Here is a 20,474-nt window from a genome sequence, read left to right on the forward strand (position 1 = left end):
CCGTGATTAGCCTGCCTTAATTGATTCTAGCAGCTTCTTGATTGGCTGCAGGTGTTCTAATCACCCTGTCTGTCTTGTCTCCAGAAGGTTCCTGATTGTCCTGTTACCTTATCCAGGAAAAAGGGACTTACTTAACCTGGGGCTAATATATCTGCCTTCTATTACTCTCCTGTATTCATCCGGCCCGACCCTGTCACAATACATGGACTCAAGGTGTAGTCACTGCAGACAGAACTAATCACAGGTAGGTCAGATTGGACAAGAGATCAACTACAGAAAGAAAATTAGGTAAATTTTCCATTCTGGATCCTGATTTATCTCCCAATCCAAAACTAGTTTAGGATTCGGAGCAATAAGGAAAAAAAGTAGGAAGGATAAAAGAAATGCAAAAGACTCCTACAGATTCTATTTTAAAAACACATCCATTCATCCATCATCTAGTTTGGGCACCTTCCTGCTATAGGTTTCTTTTGCAAAGAATTGAAGATCAAGTCCATACTGCTTTATAGAAATGATGGATGACCACATGGGCAGCTTGCCAGATCTCCTCTGTGGTTCCAGAGGATCTTTCAACCCAGGAATCCACTATGGAACTAAGGCTTTGGTCCCTTTTGGAATCTGTAGCTGTCTGCTTCAGTAATTCAGCACTTAATCCACTTAGCTCTGGAAAATTTAGATGCTTTCAGACCCAGCAATTGGATAAAAGGAAACAAACACATTTTTTTTTAATCAATGGATTCAACTAAGTTATATTTTAACTGTTCTTCACGGACAACAATCTCTTATTGATTTTTAGGTTTGGGGAAAAATGAAGAAAAAATGTTCTTCAGTGAGATATTGAAAAAAGAGTTCAGTAAAGGCTTGTACTAGCGATATTTCAATTCAATAATTAACAGAAAGTATGTCTTTATTAAAAGAAGTACAGGGAATTAGATGCCACTGGTTCAAGTGGATGAGAACTTATAATACTGTAGGCAGGTCCCAGGTAGGGAATGTAAGCTTAACTGTTTTGAAAAGACCAAAAAATGTCTTACCTGATAATTTTCTGTTATCAGCTTCTCTCCTCATTTATCCAAAATGGGTAAGACCTCTTGTGACTGCTGTGAGAAGGGCCAAAAGACTAGTATTTAGTTGGGCCAGATGCTATAGGCAGAGATTATTCATAAACTTGTGTGTCTATTAATGTGATGTGTAGCTTTGTGAGCTAGAGATTATATTTTAGCTCCATGGGAGGGGATTACTGAACTTCCCCTGGGAACTAAAATTAGTGGACAGTAATTACTACAGATCCAAAGACAGGTAAACACCTCCAGAGAATTACCACCCCCATCCAGGGAATTACATATACTGGTTCAGATTGGGTCAAGAGCCTTAGCCGACAAAGAAAAAGCTTTGGTGTAAAGCGTCAGTCCAAATTGGCTGAGACACCCTCTTTTTGAGCAAAGAACTGACATGAACCTGTAACCAAGAGGGCAAAACCCTGCTGGGAAGGGTGTGAAGGACTGGAAACCCAGCCAAGATCTCCATGTGGACAATGGTTACCCTGTGTAAGTTTAGCATGGCTGTAAATTGGTTATTGCTTTTTGTTTTCTCTCTGCATTTGTCCTAAAATAAATATACAGTGGTTTGTGAAAGCTGACTGGTCACTGGTAACCGCTGTCACAGCCCCAGGGAGACAGCAGAACAGCAGGTGCTGTACTAAGGTCAGACCTAACAGAATAAACACAAGTGTATTGCAGGGGAACTGCAAAACTAAATCCCTGGTTTGGAAGGAGAGGGGCAGCTAAAGGCCTGAGACTTAAGAGGAGTGACATAGAGCAGACAGAGGCGCAGCTAACCTCAAAACTGAGACACCCCTCACCTATAGAATTCATAGACAGTCTAATGTTGTTTCTGGATGCTCCAGGACTCAGTAAGCCCTATCCATCAACTCAGGCCACCAAAAGTTCTTCCAAAGCTGTAGAAACCAATTATTAGTATTAAGTCAACTTGAAATTATCCAGACTAATCTTAAATCAGGCAGAAATTTGTTTCCCCTCTAGAAAAAAGTTCCAATTTGTATTCTAGTCATTTACCAGACTAGTAGTGTTGATTGAATAATGAGGGAAGCTGCTAGCAGAAAGAAAATCAGGTAAAAAAAAAAAAAAAAAGCAAAAAACCCCCTTCAGTCTGCTGCACAGATGCTTCATTTAAATGGAAAGTAGCAAGCAGTGATTCACAGAAATGCAGGCAGGCGGGAGGGAGAGCACAATTTCAATGAATACACTAGGCAGAAATAGAAGTTCCCCCCATATGAAGCATAAAATTTTGTAATTTAAGAAATTATTAGGGAACCAACCCAGCAACACCTTTTTACCAACGCACGCCCCTGCAGATGAATGAAATACTACTTTGCAGATCTTACTTGCGCAAGGTGCAAGACTTTCCCTAAGGGTTTGATGATGGGTGTCTCCTCTCCTTGGTAATTCTCATGCTCCTGATAGGCCCTTCCTATGGTGAATTGTGACTTTGGGCCGGGGCTAACGCCCTGGCAGGCCAGTGTGTCTCAAAGCTGTATGTCCTGGCTGAGCATGTGGCAGCAGTGCACATCTCAGCTTCTAAAGCACCTGGAAAGCTGCCTATAAACACATGCATGCATACTCCCCACCCTTGGATTATGATTTGATACTTGCAATGTTTCTCTGCTGCAGGAGAGTTTGAGAGACTATTAGAAAAATGCTGCTCTGGTAATTCCTCAGCTCTGGAAAGGGAGACTGGAGCTAGAAGTTCAAATGAAGTAATCACTGCACCAAAAATGAATAAAAAGCTATAGAACAATGTGGTCAGAAGGAACTGAACCAGTAACTTTTTTTTGCACCCAGAGGTAGAAATTCTGTCGGCCTTAGTCCTGGAACCTCCAGCAACATTGGACGAACTCTGAATTCCACAGGTTAGATGCATTACCCATTTGTGACAAATGAGGAGAGAAGCTGTGCCGCAGAAATGCTGTCATACGGAACTTTGATAACATTGGATGATCTACCAGACTTAGAAAAACTTGCGTTTATGACATTGCTCAATCATGAAATGTGAGATATGGTAAAAGGTCTTAGGCACAGGTCTAGATTTTCCTTAAAAGAAATTTAAGTGGAGCTAAGATCAGCAGGAGGACCTGAATGCCCATATTCCTGCATAGACCAAAAACACTGAAGGTCTGTCAGAAGCGTTTCTGCTTTGGAGTAGTATACCATCTTGGTTAAGATCTGTCAGGCAATACTCAAGGTGTCAAGTTCAAATAATCTGGGTTAGAATGCAAATGACAACTGTAGGCTAGAAGATCATTCCCACTGGGAAGATGGATCAGAGATCATATTCTTGGCCAGTTTGAGATACATTTAAACTTGCTTTTTGATTTTTTTTTTCAGGTTGTTTTAACACAATCATCATAGTTGTATGTATCACCTTTTCATTTTGTCTCAATTTGAGTTGTTATGGAAGATAACTATTACATCTCATTTGAAAGAGGTAATGTTTCCTAATACAAACACTGACTGAACCAGCTTTCAACAGCTGAGTTTTTCCTTATGTTTAAGTAAACAAGCAAAATGGAAAGCTGACATAAGTCGAACCTTAGCATGTAGTATTTACCATTATAGTCTTATTACTTTGTATCATCACACAGGTTAGGTACAAAGAATAAATTGCAGATTATTAGCAGATAGGTCAAGCTCATGAACTTGAAGGACCAGAGAAATTCAGTATGATTTAATGGAGGGCTTGTATAGTGTTATCAGCAATCCTGTTCCAAACACTATTTTTATTTTTTTTTTTTAAATAAAGACCAACTCAAAGCAGTATAGTTTAGACTGCATTTGATTTGAACCCACTACAGAGAGACTCAAAACAGACCCCTTTTTATTTTCTGGAATCCATTTTACTCACGTTTACCTATTTGAAGGTAGTCATGGGAGATAAAGCCATTTAAAAAAATAGGCAAGGATTCAGCCTGAATCTGTTGCGTAGCTAGTGGGTATGATCTCAGTCAGACATTCCTGACTCATACAGGAAACTAGATTTGGAGTAATGGAAAGGTATGTTTCTAATAACTCTCACTTATGAAAGGGCTGCTCCAACCCAAATGCTATAAACTGCCACCTTTTAACAAACAAGATATTGAGGGACCTGATTATCATTTGTTCTGCAGCTCCTTCACACTGTTCCAATAGTATAAAAGAGTCTGAATCACATTTATACTCACTTCTCTGCCAAAGCAGCATCAGAAGGCCTTTGATTAAATGAGAATAAAGCTCTAAGGTGTTTTGAGCTAGTCAAAAAGAGAGGAGGGCAGCTTACAGGTTCCAGACATGAGGAGAGCCCTGTTTAAACAGGAAGCACTTATTTGTCCCTGACACAGGGTAAGGCAAGTACCCTGAAGGATTTTTAAGTGGTAGAGGGCCTTTTCAAGTCAAAACAGAAAAAGTGAGGGCTGCTGCATCTGGGCCTGGAAGACAAAGGACACAGCATCCTGGCTCAATAGAAATCTCAGTATATAGAACCCTAATCGTTTCAGCAGTTTCTCTACTGCTGTTGCTGAGTTTAATTCTTTTGATTTTGTCAACTCTTGTATATTGGGTGTTATTCTTTGTTCAACCTTTTTGTGGAGGAAAGCTAAAATGTGGCACCATTAAGATATTCATAAGTTTCAGTTTCTATTGCCAAAAAGGACCTCATTGTCAGATGTAACAGTTTATTTCTACATAAGACTAGACGTTACTGAACAACTTTCCCATTTGAGATGATCTCATTTTGAAGACAGACAAAAAGCAGTTTAAGCACAAATTTTTAATAGTGGCAGGCCTCTTCACAACTTCTACTACTACTTGTATATCACTTTAGTAAATTCCACTCAATTGCATGTGTGCAAATTCATGGATGATAAGATTGAATAAGTATAACTAAGGACTTTATTTGGTCTGTCAAACTTTTATTAATGATGACGTGGGAGAAGAAAACCCACTTTAACAAAATATTTTTTAAATTGGTTAGTAAAAGTTATTCAATAGAAGATTCTATTCTGGAAAGTAACTAAAAAGGGCACTGTAGTTGCAAGTTTCTTGATTCAGACTTCTTCATATCAAGTGTTCAATTTAGAAATTAAAATGTGTTTCTTCTATACTTCCAGTCCTGCAAACCAACTTGGCTTCTAATAGTAAAACAGGGTTCTTTTCTTCTCATATCATCAGTAATAGAAGTTCTGCAGATCAAATAAGTTATACCTGTGAGTTCCCAGTATCTTCCATAAGTCCATACAGGTTTAACATGGAATTTAGGAAAACACTGATGCAAAATTAGTAGACGTATCCAACTCAGTTTCTTAAACACACTGGCTCTACAGCGATAACAGGAGCAAAAGGCATCAAAAACCTGTTGCTGAAGCAAAAAATGGACAATACACAGAAGGAGCAATCTGTTGAATAGGAAGATGCCATTTTAATGGTCACTTTTTAGAGAACCATGCCTTAAATTGTTTATCAAAAAACATTTTGCACCCCAATGTTCCTAGTGCAGGCTTTGGTAAAGTAACTGATAAAGTAACTACACTGGTAAAGTATCTACAAACAGCTGTTAGTTTTGGTGACATTCAAAAACTGAAAAGTCAGTTTGCTCACTGAAAAGAGGAAATTGATAGGGAAAGATCTGTAAGCAGATAATCGCTCAAACAATGGGGAAAAAAATAAAATATTGTATGAGAATACTTTTCCAAAGCTTTCATTAAGTTTCTCTTTCCAATTCTCCTATTGCAGGCAAATTCATAATAGCCTAATGCTAAGACATTCAATGGAAAATACAATCACCAATTCTGCTATTTTTAGCCATTATATTTAAACAAACCAGGAAGCTAACTAAGGCTATGTCTACACTGCACACTTTACAATGGCGCAGCTGTGCCGCTGCAGCCGTACCGTCGTAAGGTGTGCTGTGTGGCCACTTTTTATCACCAGGAGAGCACTCTCCCGGCTACCAAATAAAGCCACCTCCAACGAGAGGCAGTAGGTTCACACCAGCAGGTCCACACCAGCGCTTTTCGTCATTAAAACTTTTGTAATTCAGGAGGTGTTTTTTCACATCCCTGGGCAACAAAAGTTTTAGCGATGAATGTGCCAGTGTAGACAAAGCCTGAGTACGAAGATTTTTTCAAAAGATTTTATAAACACTCGCCACTGTTTCAATTCATTCAAACTGAATGGTGCTGGTGCTTCAGCAACAGTTGCCATTTTACTGATACTTCCTAGCAGAAAACAAGTCTGACGAATTTGAGGGAGAAAACGTCAGAATAGAAAACGAGTATAAGCTTTCAGAGTTGTACGTTAATTTTTTTTTTAACAGTGGTTTAATATACATATTGTCAAATACTTACCTTAAAGTTTGAAAAACTCTTACATCATCCTTTCATATGATAAATAGCACTGTCTGCATCACAAACTATGCTAGGAAAGAAGGATGGGGGGGCAGATTTACAAAAAGTATTGAGGTGCTGAAGGTGCAGACAAGCACTTTTGTACGCCGCACTAGGTGACTGTTTGTATCATTACGCACCTAAATACATGTTTAAATCTGATCTAGTGACTTCCTGCTTTGATGCAAGACCTTGAGTTTCTTTGTAATTACTGATCAGAAATCTTACTGAAGTTTAATTTCCGTAGTTTTGTCCTATGAAAGTTTTCTGCTGCATAAGAAAATTTAGTTCTCTCTTCCTCCCCTACTACAACAAGTGGAAAAAGAATAGCTTATATACTGTTTGTTCTGCTTAATGTGCTAGGCTTCCTTTCACATCTTTCAATGTTTGGCCTTGAAACTCCACATTTTACAGAGAAATGTCAACCAAATAGAATCTCAAGCTCCTGCTTAGTCCTGGAGCTTGCTATATTGCAATTTACTGTGGAACAAGAAAACTAAGTAAGTTTGAGTATCCACAACATCAGATACCTTGTAATACTGACTAATACGTAGCATACCAGTTTCTCCAAGGAGAAGTCTTATTACACGGATATCTAAATTTACTATTTCAGCATCCCTTACTAAGTTTAAATTTGAATTAATTTTCAGATTGGATTCCTTTCCTATGTCTAAGTTTATAAACCCTTCTCACTTATTGTGAGTGCACACTAGACAACATAAGATCCTAGTATTTTGCTATTAACTAATAGCCACAATACATTCTTAATTAGTACAGTTGTTAAAACAGAAGGTACACAGCAGAGAAAATACTCAATTCATGGTTCCAATAATAAAAAGGTGCATTTTCCAAATATGTAATTTCTCACTAAAATCAGCCATCACTACTTTTCACCCTTGATTAGTCTCCTTCCACTACATTTAAATATGTTGGTAGTTCAAGGAGATAAACTCCATTTCCAGAAGTCAACTTCCAGTTACACAAGCCTTAAGATTTTGAAGATAGATCAGAAGCTACAATATCAAATGATGCTTCTGCACCATTATTTGAAATTGTAACTACTGTATGAGTTCATGTAAACTTTTCCTCCCAGTACAGGTCCTTTTAAAGTAAAAGGCATCAAAACTCCACCAAGGTATAAACTGGTAAGTAAAATTAAACAACTCACCTCTGTTAGTTAACAAATCCTGACAACCTACTAAGCTCCACAGCATTCTTTGACAAAGCATGCTACAGATAGTCTTGTAAGAATCAATGTGTGCCAGAAACAGGTGGTAGTATTGGGCTTCAAGAATTTCTAAATGTTGAAAAGTTATCAAGCCAAACAAAACTAGAGAAAAATCTGAAACAGAGATTGGAATTTTACATCAATCACTTTAAGGCAGTGGGTTTCCAATCTTTTTCTGATGAAGCCACTTCCAACGAATTGATGGACAAGCACCCACCACTTCAATGTCCCCTTTCACTAGGCCCTGGCAAAGTTGCTGCAGTCTTTGTCCATTTATTACTACTTATTTTCTTGCGTATCTTTTTGCTATCTAGTTTTCCAGTTTGGTCTCATTTCATGACTGATCCTCTGTTTCCCACTCACCAGATGCTTGAGGTATGAGAGTCCATTGATGGTTCAAGGTGGCCAGAACACAGGTGCTATTCCTTCTGAACACTACTAGAGAAGAGAAGAGTTTCCTCTGCACATTACTTGCAGTATTAAGAGCTGAGGGATGGAAAGCAGAGGCCTTTCAAGAAGCCACCTCTGCAACATATTTATAAGAGAGGGTGAGCTGGGTCCACGGTTATGCTGTTTTCTCCCACCTACTATTCTCTGCCCAACCATCCCAACCTCCTTGCTTATCTACCCTCACACCTCCCAGGGAATCCATCCTCCATGTTGGTTTAGCAGACAAGACTATTTTCACTGTAAAAATAACTGTAGTTCACCACACCTGCACCTAGAAAACCAGATTAAAATTTAACCCTCTCCCCTTCCTCTATGAATGTATTTTCTATGTAAAAATAAATACCTGAAAATTGCACTGATACAGTATTACTTATTTTAACATGTATTATGAATAAACTGCACATGCTGTTTTACAGACAATATATATTTGTAAACTTGCTCATGCAAAGTTAGTGTGCACAATAGGGATATTTATTTTCTAATCCCCACACCTTTAAAAATGACATTTGCTTATGTCTGCATTTTTTAAACTGTGCCCAAACCCTCTGCAATTTAATAAATCTTACACAGAACAATTTCTTATCGGCCAGCCAAATCAATTTATGTAGCTGAAACACAAAAGAATAAAAGTTATACAAAAACATGGTGGTTTTGTTTTTACAGAAAGAAGAAAAATTTAAAAAAAGAAAAAAACATGGTCACAAAATTTTAACATTTTAATCCTAAACATTACAGGGCAAATGGATGTTGGAACCTATTTCCATACACCATATGTTTTAATCTTTTATTTTCATTTCACATGAGGCCAAATCCACTAAAACATGAGTGGTTTACAACTTCTGGATCATGGAAATACGTATTTCTGAAATAAATGCTAGAAAAGCAACAATGGGAAAAAGCCAACTGTCTCCATAAAGGTAAATAAAGTGGAACAATGTGAAGATTAGATATTTTTCTGTTTCTTACTCTTAACCTGTCAATTCAGTGCATCGTTATGGTTCAACGTAATGGTCCCCATTTTGAACAAACATCTAACTAGTGTCCATTGATTCTAAGTTAGTGGATGATGAATCTTTCTGGATACTTTCAAAGATGGCTGCCAGCTCAGGGTTAGAGCTTATCTGTGACTGAAATTCACTCATTAACGGACTCTTCTCTGCTTCTGGAATGGTTAGAAGGGCTGCTACTGCCCTCATGGCAGACCGCTTCAGTTCATCTTGTTTTTCAAACTCCTGTTTCACTGAGTTTGCCTTTACCTGTAGAAAAAGTAGTATATGTAGGAAGTTTATATTTAAAACTGAGCTCTTCTTAAACCAGTCAATGTAAGGTATCTTTCCTTCCATATTACCACTTTAATTTGACAAGCACTTGAAATAGTTTATACTGCACAAGATACTTTTTTTAGGATGAAAAGAATATAAAGATAACCACAGGAGACTGGACAGCTGTAGTGCATCTGATGCTTAGCAGTCTTAATTAAAAAAACCTTACAAATAGATTAGAGCCTGAAAATTGCAGATTAAGCAAAAACAGTCCTAACGAAAAGATAAATAAATCTGAGTTAGCAAATCATTACACAGATTCAAAGCAAATAGCAGCCAAACTGGTTCAATTTAGTAAGATCAGTAACATTATAAAAATTAGCACGAGTTTCCAAAGCACAAATCAGAATACAGCAATGGACATATGGACCAAAGCATATTCTTGATATCATTCCTAAGCAAGAACTTTTAATGGTACACAGACAGGACTTCATCATTGAAAGTAATACTCCCTAAATCAATCAAGTGAAATAAGGAGCAGATTGTGTAGGTGATATGAAGGTGGAAGTTAATTATTACCGTATCTTAGGAGCCCTAGTCACAGACCAGGAACCCATTGTGCTAGGCACTGTATAAGCACAGAACCAAAAGATGCTCTTTGCCTGAACAAGCTTATTTTTAAGTAAGGAAGTATTCAAAAGACGGGGGGAAAGCACCATTTTACACTGCTCTTCTCCCTTCAAACTGCTTATTTCACCTTTCTGAAGCAAGTTGCAAGTCTCCAGTAACTTTTAAACCTCTATAGTTAAAAATTAAAAAATATTCAATATTCCACATTCAGTTTCTACAATGAAATCTGAGTTTTCAAGTTGCTTAAATGGGCAGCCTGGCTTCTGAATGACAGAGAGGAGACCAAATAATCCAAAGAATTTTAAAAAAAAATTAAAAAATGTGAACAAGCATATTCAGCTTAGAAAAGGGATTTATACTCTTTCCCTCTCTATCTTCTTTTATAATTTTACTAGGAACTATTTTTCATATGATGTATTACATGAGCCTCCCAAATTATTTTTGATCAATAACATTTAAAATTAAAGAGCCATACTCTAACTCAGGGGTGGGCAAACTTTGGCCCGAGGGCCACATCTGGGTGGGGAAATTGTATGCAGGGCAACGAATGTAGGGCTGGGGCAGGGAGTTGGGGTGCAATGTGCAGGAAGGGGCTCAGGTCAAGGGGTTGGGGTACAAGAGGGGTGTGGCGGGGGCTCAATGAAGAGGGTTGGGGGCTCAGGGCAGGGGACTGGGGTGCAGGAGGGGGCTCAAGGCAGAGGGTTAGGGGGCTCAGGGCAGGGGCTTGGGATGTGGGGTGCAGGAGGGGTTCGGGCTCCAGCCCAGCGCTGCTTATCTCTAGCAGCTCCGGGTTGGCAGCGGCATGCTCCCTGCCTGCCCTGGCCCCACACCATTCCCAGAAGTGGCCAGCATGTCTGGCAGTGGCTCCTGGAGGTGGGGTGGGGTAGGGCAGGCAGCTCTACTGCGCACAGCCCTTGCCTGCAGGTACCACCCCTGAAGCACCCGGCCAATGGGAGCTGCGGGGGCAGTGCCTGAAGAGGAGGTCAGCGCACGGAGCCTTCTGCATCCCCCTACCCCAGGGGCCTCAGGGACATGGTGTTGGCCGCTTCCAGGAGAGACGTGGGGCCAGGGCAGGCAGGCAGCCAGCCTGCTTTAGCCCTGCTGCGCCACGGGGCTGGCAATCCCGCGGGCTGGATTGAAAGCCCTGACAGAGCAGATTCAGTTTGAAGGCCCAAGATTGCCCTGCCATGCACTAACTCAACCATGTCAGGGTATGCATAAACAGACTACTGGTACACTTTACATGAGTGAAGCTACTACTTTGGGCATCTTGCCTTAAAATGCAGTTGAGTCATGCACAAAGTCTACGGATGTAAATCTATTGTGGATCATCAGTCCAGAACTACAGGTAGTACTAAATTCATATGGACAGCTTCTCAGACACTAATATACTTAATATTCAAGTCTCAGGTTCATAACATTTCTATAGAACCAAAAAGTTCAAAGTATTATTCGAGAACATAAGCATCAGTTTAAGACAGTACCTTTGTTGTACATGTGGCACGTAAGGGTTCGACAAGCCTATCCAACCTCTGCAGTACTGCACTTGGACAAAGAGTAGACAGTCTCACCAACATTAAAAAAGTTAGCATCTAGTTGGGGAAAACCAATTCAGAGATAATTAAGTTTTGCACAATTAAGGTCTTTTTTTTAAGTTTGCTCTAAAAGGAGTTTTAAAACAGCAACATCCTAGTACAAGTATGATTCACTATACATCCTATTGTATATTTAAAAACAGTTTTCAGGTAATATTTATATCAGCTTTCTAGTCAACTGAACAATATTTGCACAGCAAAAACATTGCAAAATACTTAAAAGAAGTCACTGTTTAGCCAATATTTCGTATTAATTACGTCAGAACACTCAAGTTTAAGTGTAAATGTACAAGATGATAATTTACCTTAATGTCATAATGATCCTTCAAACCATCTTCAACATGGTTTAGGAATTCAAATATGTCTAGCCTATCCAGACAGCTATCTAAAAGAGTGTACATACACTCAAAAGCTGCCTTTCTAATGTCCAGCCCATCATCAACTGTATGCTTGAATGGTCCCATTTCCACCTGTACACAAAAAACATTAGAAAAGAATATATTTACTAAAATTTAAAAATCAGCTTATACAAATATTTTGCAGTCTCACCAAGTTCACCTACCTCTCTTATTAATTCCTTTCTGACTTTTGTTTCATTGTAAAGATGAGGAAGCACAGTATCTAAAAGGTCTCTTATTAATGATGGTTTATTGTGTGCTGCTGAATTAAACGTCACTAGGGCCACTCTCCTTACATTGAGATCTGGGTCTTCCAATGTTTTTAGAAAATCACCTGCAAATATGCCAAGAAATTAATCACCACGAGATGTTTCTATTTGCTATTCTCAGAAACCTGGAAATATTTCTCCACATGGGATTTATTTTTACCTTTTAACAGAGAGCTTTTTACTGTGCAAACTGTTTTTGATTGAACTGACATTGCTACATTTAGCAGCAACGCTTTAAACTATACATTAACTAAAATCAGCTTAAAGATTTTAATAAGTTTCAGTTTACACAGCTGCATAACTGCCTAGAACAATGTGTGATGCAAGGCATGACTGCAGAAAGCATGTACAGCACACTAAGGTGGCTGGGGAAATCCCGAGTAATATTCATATTTGAATATGAAAAGACAATATAAGAAATTATAAGAATCAATATGAAAAACACATGTACATGTAATCTCTGGTGTCTCTCACAATTTGAGTGACACAACCAACCAAATAAGGTTTTATACCTTAGATATTTAAACTGAGCGGATAATATGCACTGAAAACTACAAGGACATAAAATCATATTACTTTTACAGAAGAAAGAAATATTAGTTATAGGGTTTTTATTTTCTTGGGGAGTGGCATGGGAGAAGAAATCTGGCAAACTTCCACATGGAATAGTGAAGCATATGCCTGTAATACTGCACAATATTGTGATAACTGGATATAATTCTATGACGTAAAATTGAAACTATACCTTATATATAATATACTAGTATTAGTGTAATGAAGTTGAAACAGAAATGTTCTGTTACGCAAAAGTAAGTTTCATGAGTTTTACCAGCATTTATACTCATTTTTAAATTGGCAAATTTTTATTGTTGAAAGCCCTGTATAATTACTGAAAATTGTATTAAACAATCACAAAGACTGCCATCTCTCTCCTTATTTCTTTGTTCCAATTTTCTTAAAACATACATACGAATAAGCCATTGTAAACTCTGGAGTTTAAGATGAATTCTCTAATATGAATTCCTGGAAGTACCTTCCAATGTATATTTTAAAATACCCTAGCAGAATCATCTACAGAATTCTCTTAAAATTATCATGAAAAGAAGGATAATTCAACATATATTAAGATAAAAACACCTCTACAGACTATCCGCTGTCCAGATCCTGTGGAGATCAGTAACACAGTACTTCCTAGACAGAATAAATGCACTAAGGATCACAACAGTACTGCTTACTAAGTATTATGGGATGCTGCTATGAAGCAACAAAGTAAAAAGGGGAAAAAAACAGAATGGGTGAAAAGTAAAACAAAAATTCTAGATATCCTGTTTCTTTTTGTGTAACAAAAAATAAAGAGGAAGCAAGGCTGACTAAGGGAGAGGAACACTGCTGGATGTCCAGGAACAAAACAAAAATTGGGTTCCTAGCTCGCTGGGCCAGCAAGATAATTTTGAGTTACTCTAGACTAGGAGTGGGCAAATTTTTGGCCCAAGGGCCACATCTGGGTGGCGAAATTGCTTGAAGGGCCGGGGGTTGAGGTATGGGGTATGGGAGGGGATGCAGTGTGCAGGAAGGGGTTCAGGGCAAAGGTTGGGGCAGAGGAGTGGGGCATGGTATATGAGGGGGCTCAGGTCAGGGGGTTGAGGTGCAGGAGGGGTACGGGGTGCAGGAGGGGGCTTAGGCAGGGGGTTGGGGTGCAGAAGGGGTGCGGGATGCGGCAGGGGGCTCAGGGCAGTGAGTTGGGGTGCAGGAGGGGTTCAGGCTCCAACCTGGCACCACTTACCCGCGCCGTGTCACTCCGGGAAGCGGCCGGCACCACATCCCTGCGTGGCCCTTGGGTCATGGGGGTGGGAGGGCCGCACAGGGCTCCGCATGTTTCCCTCGCCTGTGGATACCTCCCCCGAAGCTCCCATTGGCCCCGGTAACCCGTTCCTGGCCAATGGGAGCTTAGGGGGAGGTACCCACAGGCAAGAGCAGCGTGTGGAACTCTCTGCCGCCCCACCCCCATGGGCTTCAGGGACATGGTGTGGCCACTTCCCAGAGCGGCGCGGAGCCCGCGGTGGTGGAAATCCCACGGGCCGGATCCAAAGCCCTGAGGGGCTGGATCCGGCCCACAGGCTGTAGTTTGCCCACCCCTGCTCTAGACAAATTCAGACTGGAAATAAGACAACAGTCAGAGTAATTAAATATTGCAACAAATTTAACCAAAGGTCATGGTAGATTCTCCGTTAATGACAATTTTTAAATCAAGACTGGATTTATTTCTAAAAGATCTGCTCTAGGAATTATTTTGGGGAAGTTCTATGGCCTGCGTTGTACAGGAGATCAGACTAGATGATCACAATTGTTCCTTCTGGCCTTGGAATGTACGAATTTCTTCTGGCCCTATGAAAGAATGACACTGGCTGATTCTGAAAGAAGACCCATCAAAAACTTTTCTAGGCCAGAGGCCTTGACGCCATGCAGCAAGGAGTTTAGAGAACAAATAGTAAAAAAGTGACTCTAATGAAACCGCTTACCACAAAGAATGCAGTTCTCAAAGAGAACTCAAGAACAAACAAACAGTAATGGAAGCGAGAACAAAATACAAGTAAGGCTGTAGGAAAAATGGACTCAAAGAAGGAAGGTAAGTGAATTATTTAAGTTCAGAGAAGGAGACTAACAAAGGCTTTTGGACTATCATATCATTAATGGTGATAGTTTCTTTTGGCTACCCAACCAATTTATGAAAGGCTTTCCTAAAACTTGAGGAAGTGTAGTAATAAAGCATAAGTGTAATACAGATACACTGTAATACCTATTCCAGATACGGTCTAAAATAAAGCCCAGTCATAATAAGAAAATAACCCACTTGGAAATATGAAAATTAGACCAAGGTTTGTATTTGCTTTAAAAATACATGATTTTATAAAGACTGAAAAGTTTGAGATCTAAAATAGAGTACTAAACACATGTGTAGAAATGATGTACTTAATAGATTCTATAAATGTTCACTCTAGTGGGTTTGACCATACTACACAATACTCGAGGGTCATGAACAAGAGTGGATCTAGAGGATCAGAAAGTCATGTGACAATGCAAAGCTTGTTTTTCCTCCTAAAGATTTACTGGATTCTCCAAGTATTTTGGCTATTTATGGATCAACAACACATTTTTACAGCTGACTGGTTTCTTCAAATAATGTATAAAAATTATGTGTAATAGAAATCTTTCAGTTTCTAATGCAGTACATGACTGTGTATATACATTTTATTGTAAGATTAATCACGTGAAAAGAAATTTAACAATTAAAAAAGTCAATGGTTAGCAATCTTGCAGCTATTGCTATCTAGTTTGGGACCTCAGTGGTCTATATTGAAGAGTTACCATTTCCTTAATGGCATCCAGTAAGCTTCAGTCTCCAGTCTTTAATAACAGCTCTCACTAATAGTCGTCATTGGTGATTGCTTAATTCAGATACTTGCAAAGCATTGTTTTAAATGCATTTTTTTTTACACTGCACACCTGATATAAAAGTTTGAATATTAACTGCTTAAAAAGAAACTTGGTTTTAATTTTAAAAAACATATAAGAAACTTACCTATGCAGTTCTTTAGTAGTGGATCTATGGGTTGTGGATGATCAGAAATAGTGAACTTCACAGCAGTAACGACTGAACTTCGAGCATATGATGACCCTAATACCAAACATCATTTTAGTTTAAAAAAAAAAAACCCACTGAAATTGCTAACTTAATTAAATATATTTAAATCATCTTCTCTCTTCACAATATGTCTTCTTTCAAAATACTAAAATTAAATGTTACTGATTGGCTGGCAAGTTAAGTTTTTTTCATAATTTTCCATTATTACATTGTAAACAGGGATTAATGTGAAAATGTTAATTAGGAATATATTAAATAAACTTGTTTTGTATACCAAAGTCATTACGTAATGAATGCCTTAATTAAAGAAATTCTTTGTTCTAAACAAATGCAAATATCTGTTGATATCAATACAACCTTAGAGGTGGAATTACTGTATTGAACTATGTACAATGACCATATATATCCCTCAACCCTTATCATCCTTATATTTCAGAAGTCTTTTGATTATGTCCCAAAACTGTTTGTATGCTGCTTTTGGGGGGGGGGGGGAACATTGCTGTCTCCATGGTCTTTAAAACTTTTACATGAGTTAGTTTACAAGTTTACTAAATTCAGAAATAAAACCACCATTATATTATTTCTAAAGCCAGATTCTCATTATCAAAGTGTAGAAGCAATTCACATTATACACTATCTACTGCCTCCAGTGTAAGGAAAATGTTATTCTAAAAACAATGGTCATTCAAATACTTATTTGTAAAGCACAAATCTAATAAAATCAATACAATGTTCAACTGGATAATTAACAAAAATTTCAGATCACTACTCTGTAATGTATCATGAAATTTAAATGTCTTATTTCTTAAGCCTTTGTGCACAATATGTAAAATCAGGGGTCAAGAGGTAGCATGATCTCATTTTCTGAAATTCAGTGGAAGCAGTCCACAATTCAAGAAGAGATTTTTCATACAATAAAACTCAAGTGCAAGCTATTGAGTATAACTTAAACTCTTTGTCAGAAGTACAAAAGTTCTTCCCTTCTCTTAACACAGAGCCTAAATATATATATTTATTTTGAATGATAGCCTACCTGATGCCAAATATCCCTTGAGCCGTGGTAGCAGAGTTTCTGGGTCTATTAAAGTAAGCTTGCCCAAGCATTCAGCAACAACATTCCTGGTACCCTCTTCTGCACACTCACAGTGTTTGAGCAGTAAGGCCCAGATGTTCTCAACATATGGTTTGAGGCCTACCACCGACGCAGAGCTAATTATTTCTTTCAAGGAATGGAGAAGTAGGTATTGCCTCTTAGGCTGACTGGTTATTTCTTGTAAGACAAATGGTAGATATTCAGGAAGATTGCCGACACTTATACTGCCTAGAGCATAAGATGCTGCAGACTTGACTTCTTCACTAGGAGAGGAAAATGCTTCTAGTATTACAGACTTGAGCTCAATTTGTCCACTTAGGTCAATGTGATGCCCAACTTCCCCAAGAGACAGCAAAGCTAAAAGACGAATGGAATCTGTGGACCTTGAATTCTTGACATCTTGAATGAACTGACCTACTACAGCTGGTCCCTCTTTAGGGCAAGCGCGAGTAAGGGCAGCTACACATTTGGCAATGGAATAATAAGACTGCTTGTGAGTAAGTGCAGTGCTCTGCGAGTACACTGGACCTGTTAACATGCGTAATAAATCCATATATCCTAAGTTATTTGTTCCAGTCACAACCAGAGCTTGGAAAAATTCTAGCATGGCACTAAGTGCTCCACCCTGCAATAATGGTGATCTCACAAGTCCAATAAGTTCATTAAGAATGGACCCACTGATCTTTGAGAGGGAGGAAGGATACACTTTAGCCAGTGTAGTCAGAAAACTGATGGCCATCTGTGAAACGTGCATATCACTTTCACTGATAAGAGGTGGAAGCTCATCCAGGACAGCATCAATCATGGCAGCTGTCAAGCTGTCACTGTAATTTTTAATTAAGATATCTAGAGCAGAAAGCGTGCCTAGTTTCAAAGCTCGCTGGTTCTTTCTGAGGAAAGAGGCAAGGATAGGAACTCCTTCCCCAAGGATTGGCCTCAGATCTATCTTCAAAGGAGAGCCAGCAATCAGCGTCAAAGCCTTCACTGTAGTTAACCGAGTAATCTCATTCTTTAGTCTCTCTAGGAAGATCTGAAGAGTAGTAGGCAAGTCAGTGCCCAGATTATCACCAAGGCTGCAGATGATCTGGCCCATACAGGAGATTGCCCTCTCTTTTACTTCCTGATCAATGTCAGCAGCCTTCAGTCTCTTGATGGTGCAAGTAAACAAATCTTTGATGTAAGGTGTGGCATCAAAGGAAGAAGGCTGGTCTAAAGGACGAATGACCTTCACAAGCTGCTGTGTAACCAGAAGTGCCTCTGAGGTTATCTTGTAAAAAGGGTCTCCAACACAAGCTACAACTGGAGGCACCAGTGCTTGAACATGAGGATGGAAGACTTGGGGAGAATGGTTACACAGGATCACGTACAGACAAGACAAAGCATCAATCTTCAAATTAGAGGAACTTGATTTGTCATTCAGTGAAAAAATTATCCCTGTAAACGAAAAGAGGTTGTGTTATTTATGTATTTATTTTTAACATCCGAAATAACGAAAAGTCCTAAAAAATGCAGCCAAACCATGCTAACGTTTTCTGCTCAAACATTTCCTTCCAGAAAGCCTTTCCCACTTTTAATTTAAAGTAATAGACTTTCCAAACTTCTTCCACTTAGGCAGCACACATAGGCCATTTGATGGCTTGTACTCTCTTTTTCTTTTAACTACTAGAGGAAATTCTGAACACAACTGCTCAAAATGATCATAATTAAAACGTGTATGTGTACACACATCCCTAGCTATTTCATGAGCCTGAAACAAGTTAGAAGTTTTAGCTGCTTCTAAAGCAGACACATACTTAATCGTTTTATATAAAAAAGTGTCATTCTCTGAAAAGTGATTATAAGTGATATAGAAGATTGCATATTTGTAGCTTCTCAGTAGCTTCTTATCAAAATTCGTCTAGCTTACCAATAGGAGCTTTCTAGCTACCAGCCCTGTAAATTCTACAACAAATCTGAAAGTAAAGGTTTTTTTGGTTCATCCATCACAACCAGTGGTAAAGATTCTGCATGGGTGGTAAAAGTGAAAATAAGGGCAGTATTTAGCCCTGCACAAATGGAAATGTGGGCAGAATTTGGTCTTCTAATTAGACACAAGTTAACAATTCTGATTATAGAACAGACAAAATGAATCTAGCTTACAAGCCTATGACTTTTTACTTTGGTTCTCCAAGACTAACCAAAGTAAAAATGCCACTAAACTATGCATGTGGATTCACAAAGAAGCTAAGCCTCAATTACAGCTGAGTAGTATTGTCTTAATTTAGAACTACACTTCAAAGCTTTTTCTTAAATATCAGGATTTAAGGTTTAGAAACTTTTGAAGTCAAAGTCACAGTTAACCTGTAACAGATTTACTAATACATTTTTCATACCTGGCACAAGTACAGGAATGTGTTGTGTTAGGGCTCCAGGTAAAACATTTACCAGCTCAGTTAGCATGTTAAAACAACACTGACGAGTCTTCACACTCTTCTCCTTCATCTGTTTGTGCAAGGCTTTAACTATGTTAGGAACCTGTAGTAAATTACACACCTGTTAACTAGTTCGGCAGTTAGCATTTCCTTTACAGTTATTCTAAATTACAGAAAATAAAATGACAGGTTTCAGAGTAGCAGCCGTGTTAGCCTGTATTCGCAAAAAGAAAAGGAGGACTTGTGGCACCTGAGAGACTAAAATTTATTTGAGCATAAGCTTTCGTGATATAGCTATAGCTCACTTCATCGGATGCATTCAGTGGAAAATAAGTGGGGAGATTTATATACATAGAGAACATGAAACAATGGGTGTTGCCATACACACTGTAATGAGAGTGATCTCTTAAAGTGAGCTATTACCAGCAGGAAAGCCGGGGGGGGGGGGGATCTTTTGTAGTGATAATCAAGTGGGCCATTTCCAGCAGTTGACAAGAACCTCTGAGGAACAGTGGGGAGTGGAGGGGGGGAAATAAACATGGGGAAATAGTTTTAACTTTGTGTAATGACCCATCCACTCCCAGTCTCTATTCAAGCCTAAAATGTCTCTCTGGGCTTTGATTCTTCAGAAGAGTTTTATTTCTAGCTACACTGACAGCTTTAAGTTTCAGATCTTCAAATCAATTACTATCCCAGGAAATTTTAACTTGAAAAATTAAGGTCAGATTTATCAAAACATGTTTTCCATGTAGCATGTAGCTTTTCTCTCAAATTTCTAGAAACAGATATATTAATTACATAGTTACCCTATTAAATCAATTTGGGAAATGATTCTGATAGTACCGCCACTTCTCTCTATTCTGCAGGTAAAATGTGTTCTACTGATCAAGTGTCTCCTTTTTTTATTGTGAGAATTTAATTTTTCTCCTATTCTGAATTTAGCTAAACAGCTATAATAAGTCGCAGACTATGAATGTTTTGTTTTATAAAAATGGGGCAAATAATAACTAGGTTCATAGACTCCACAGCATTTTTAGAGATGGGCAGCCAATAATTAAA

The 20,474-nt window shown here is 38.6% G+C and overlaps 1 protein-coding gene across 1 annotated transcript in view; it reads right to left on the reverse strand.

The window, feature by feature from the left end:
• Positions 1 to 8,520: 8,520 nt before the first annotated feature.
• The window catches only part of CAND1 (cullin associated and neddylation dissociated 1), a 51,261-nt gene continuing 39,307 nt past the window's right edge, over positions 8,521 to 20,474 (reverse strand). The window contains exons 9-15 of the mRNA XM_038411866.2: positions 19,377 to 19,518; positions 16,945 to 18,438; positions 15,849 to 15,944; positions 12,164 to 12,333; positions 11,907 to 12,071; positions 11,491 to 11,598; positions 8,521 to 9,370 (exon numbers count right to left, since the gene is read on the reverse strand). Coding sequence (XP_038267794.1) covers positions 9,146 to 9,370; positions 11,491 to 11,598; positions 11,907 to 12,071; positions 12,164 to 12,333; positions 15,849 to 15,944; positions 16,945 to 18,438; positions 19,377 to 19,518 — 2,400 coding nt within the window. The 3' untranslated portion in view covers positions 8,521 to 9,145. The remainder of the gene's footprint in view (positions 9,371 to 11,490; positions 11,599 to 11,906; positions 12,072 to 12,163; positions 12,334 to 15,848; positions 15,945 to 16,944; positions 18,439 to 19,376; positions 19,519 to 20,474) is intronic.

The sequence above is a fragment of the Dermochelys coriacea genome, chromosome 1 (assembly GCF_009764565.3).
Source record: "Dermochelys coriacea isolate rDerCor1 chromosome 1, rDerCor1.pri.v4, whole genome shotgun sequence".
Lineage (NCBI taxonomy): Eukaryota > Metazoa > Chordata > Testudines > Dermochelyidae > Dermochelys > Dermochelys coriacea.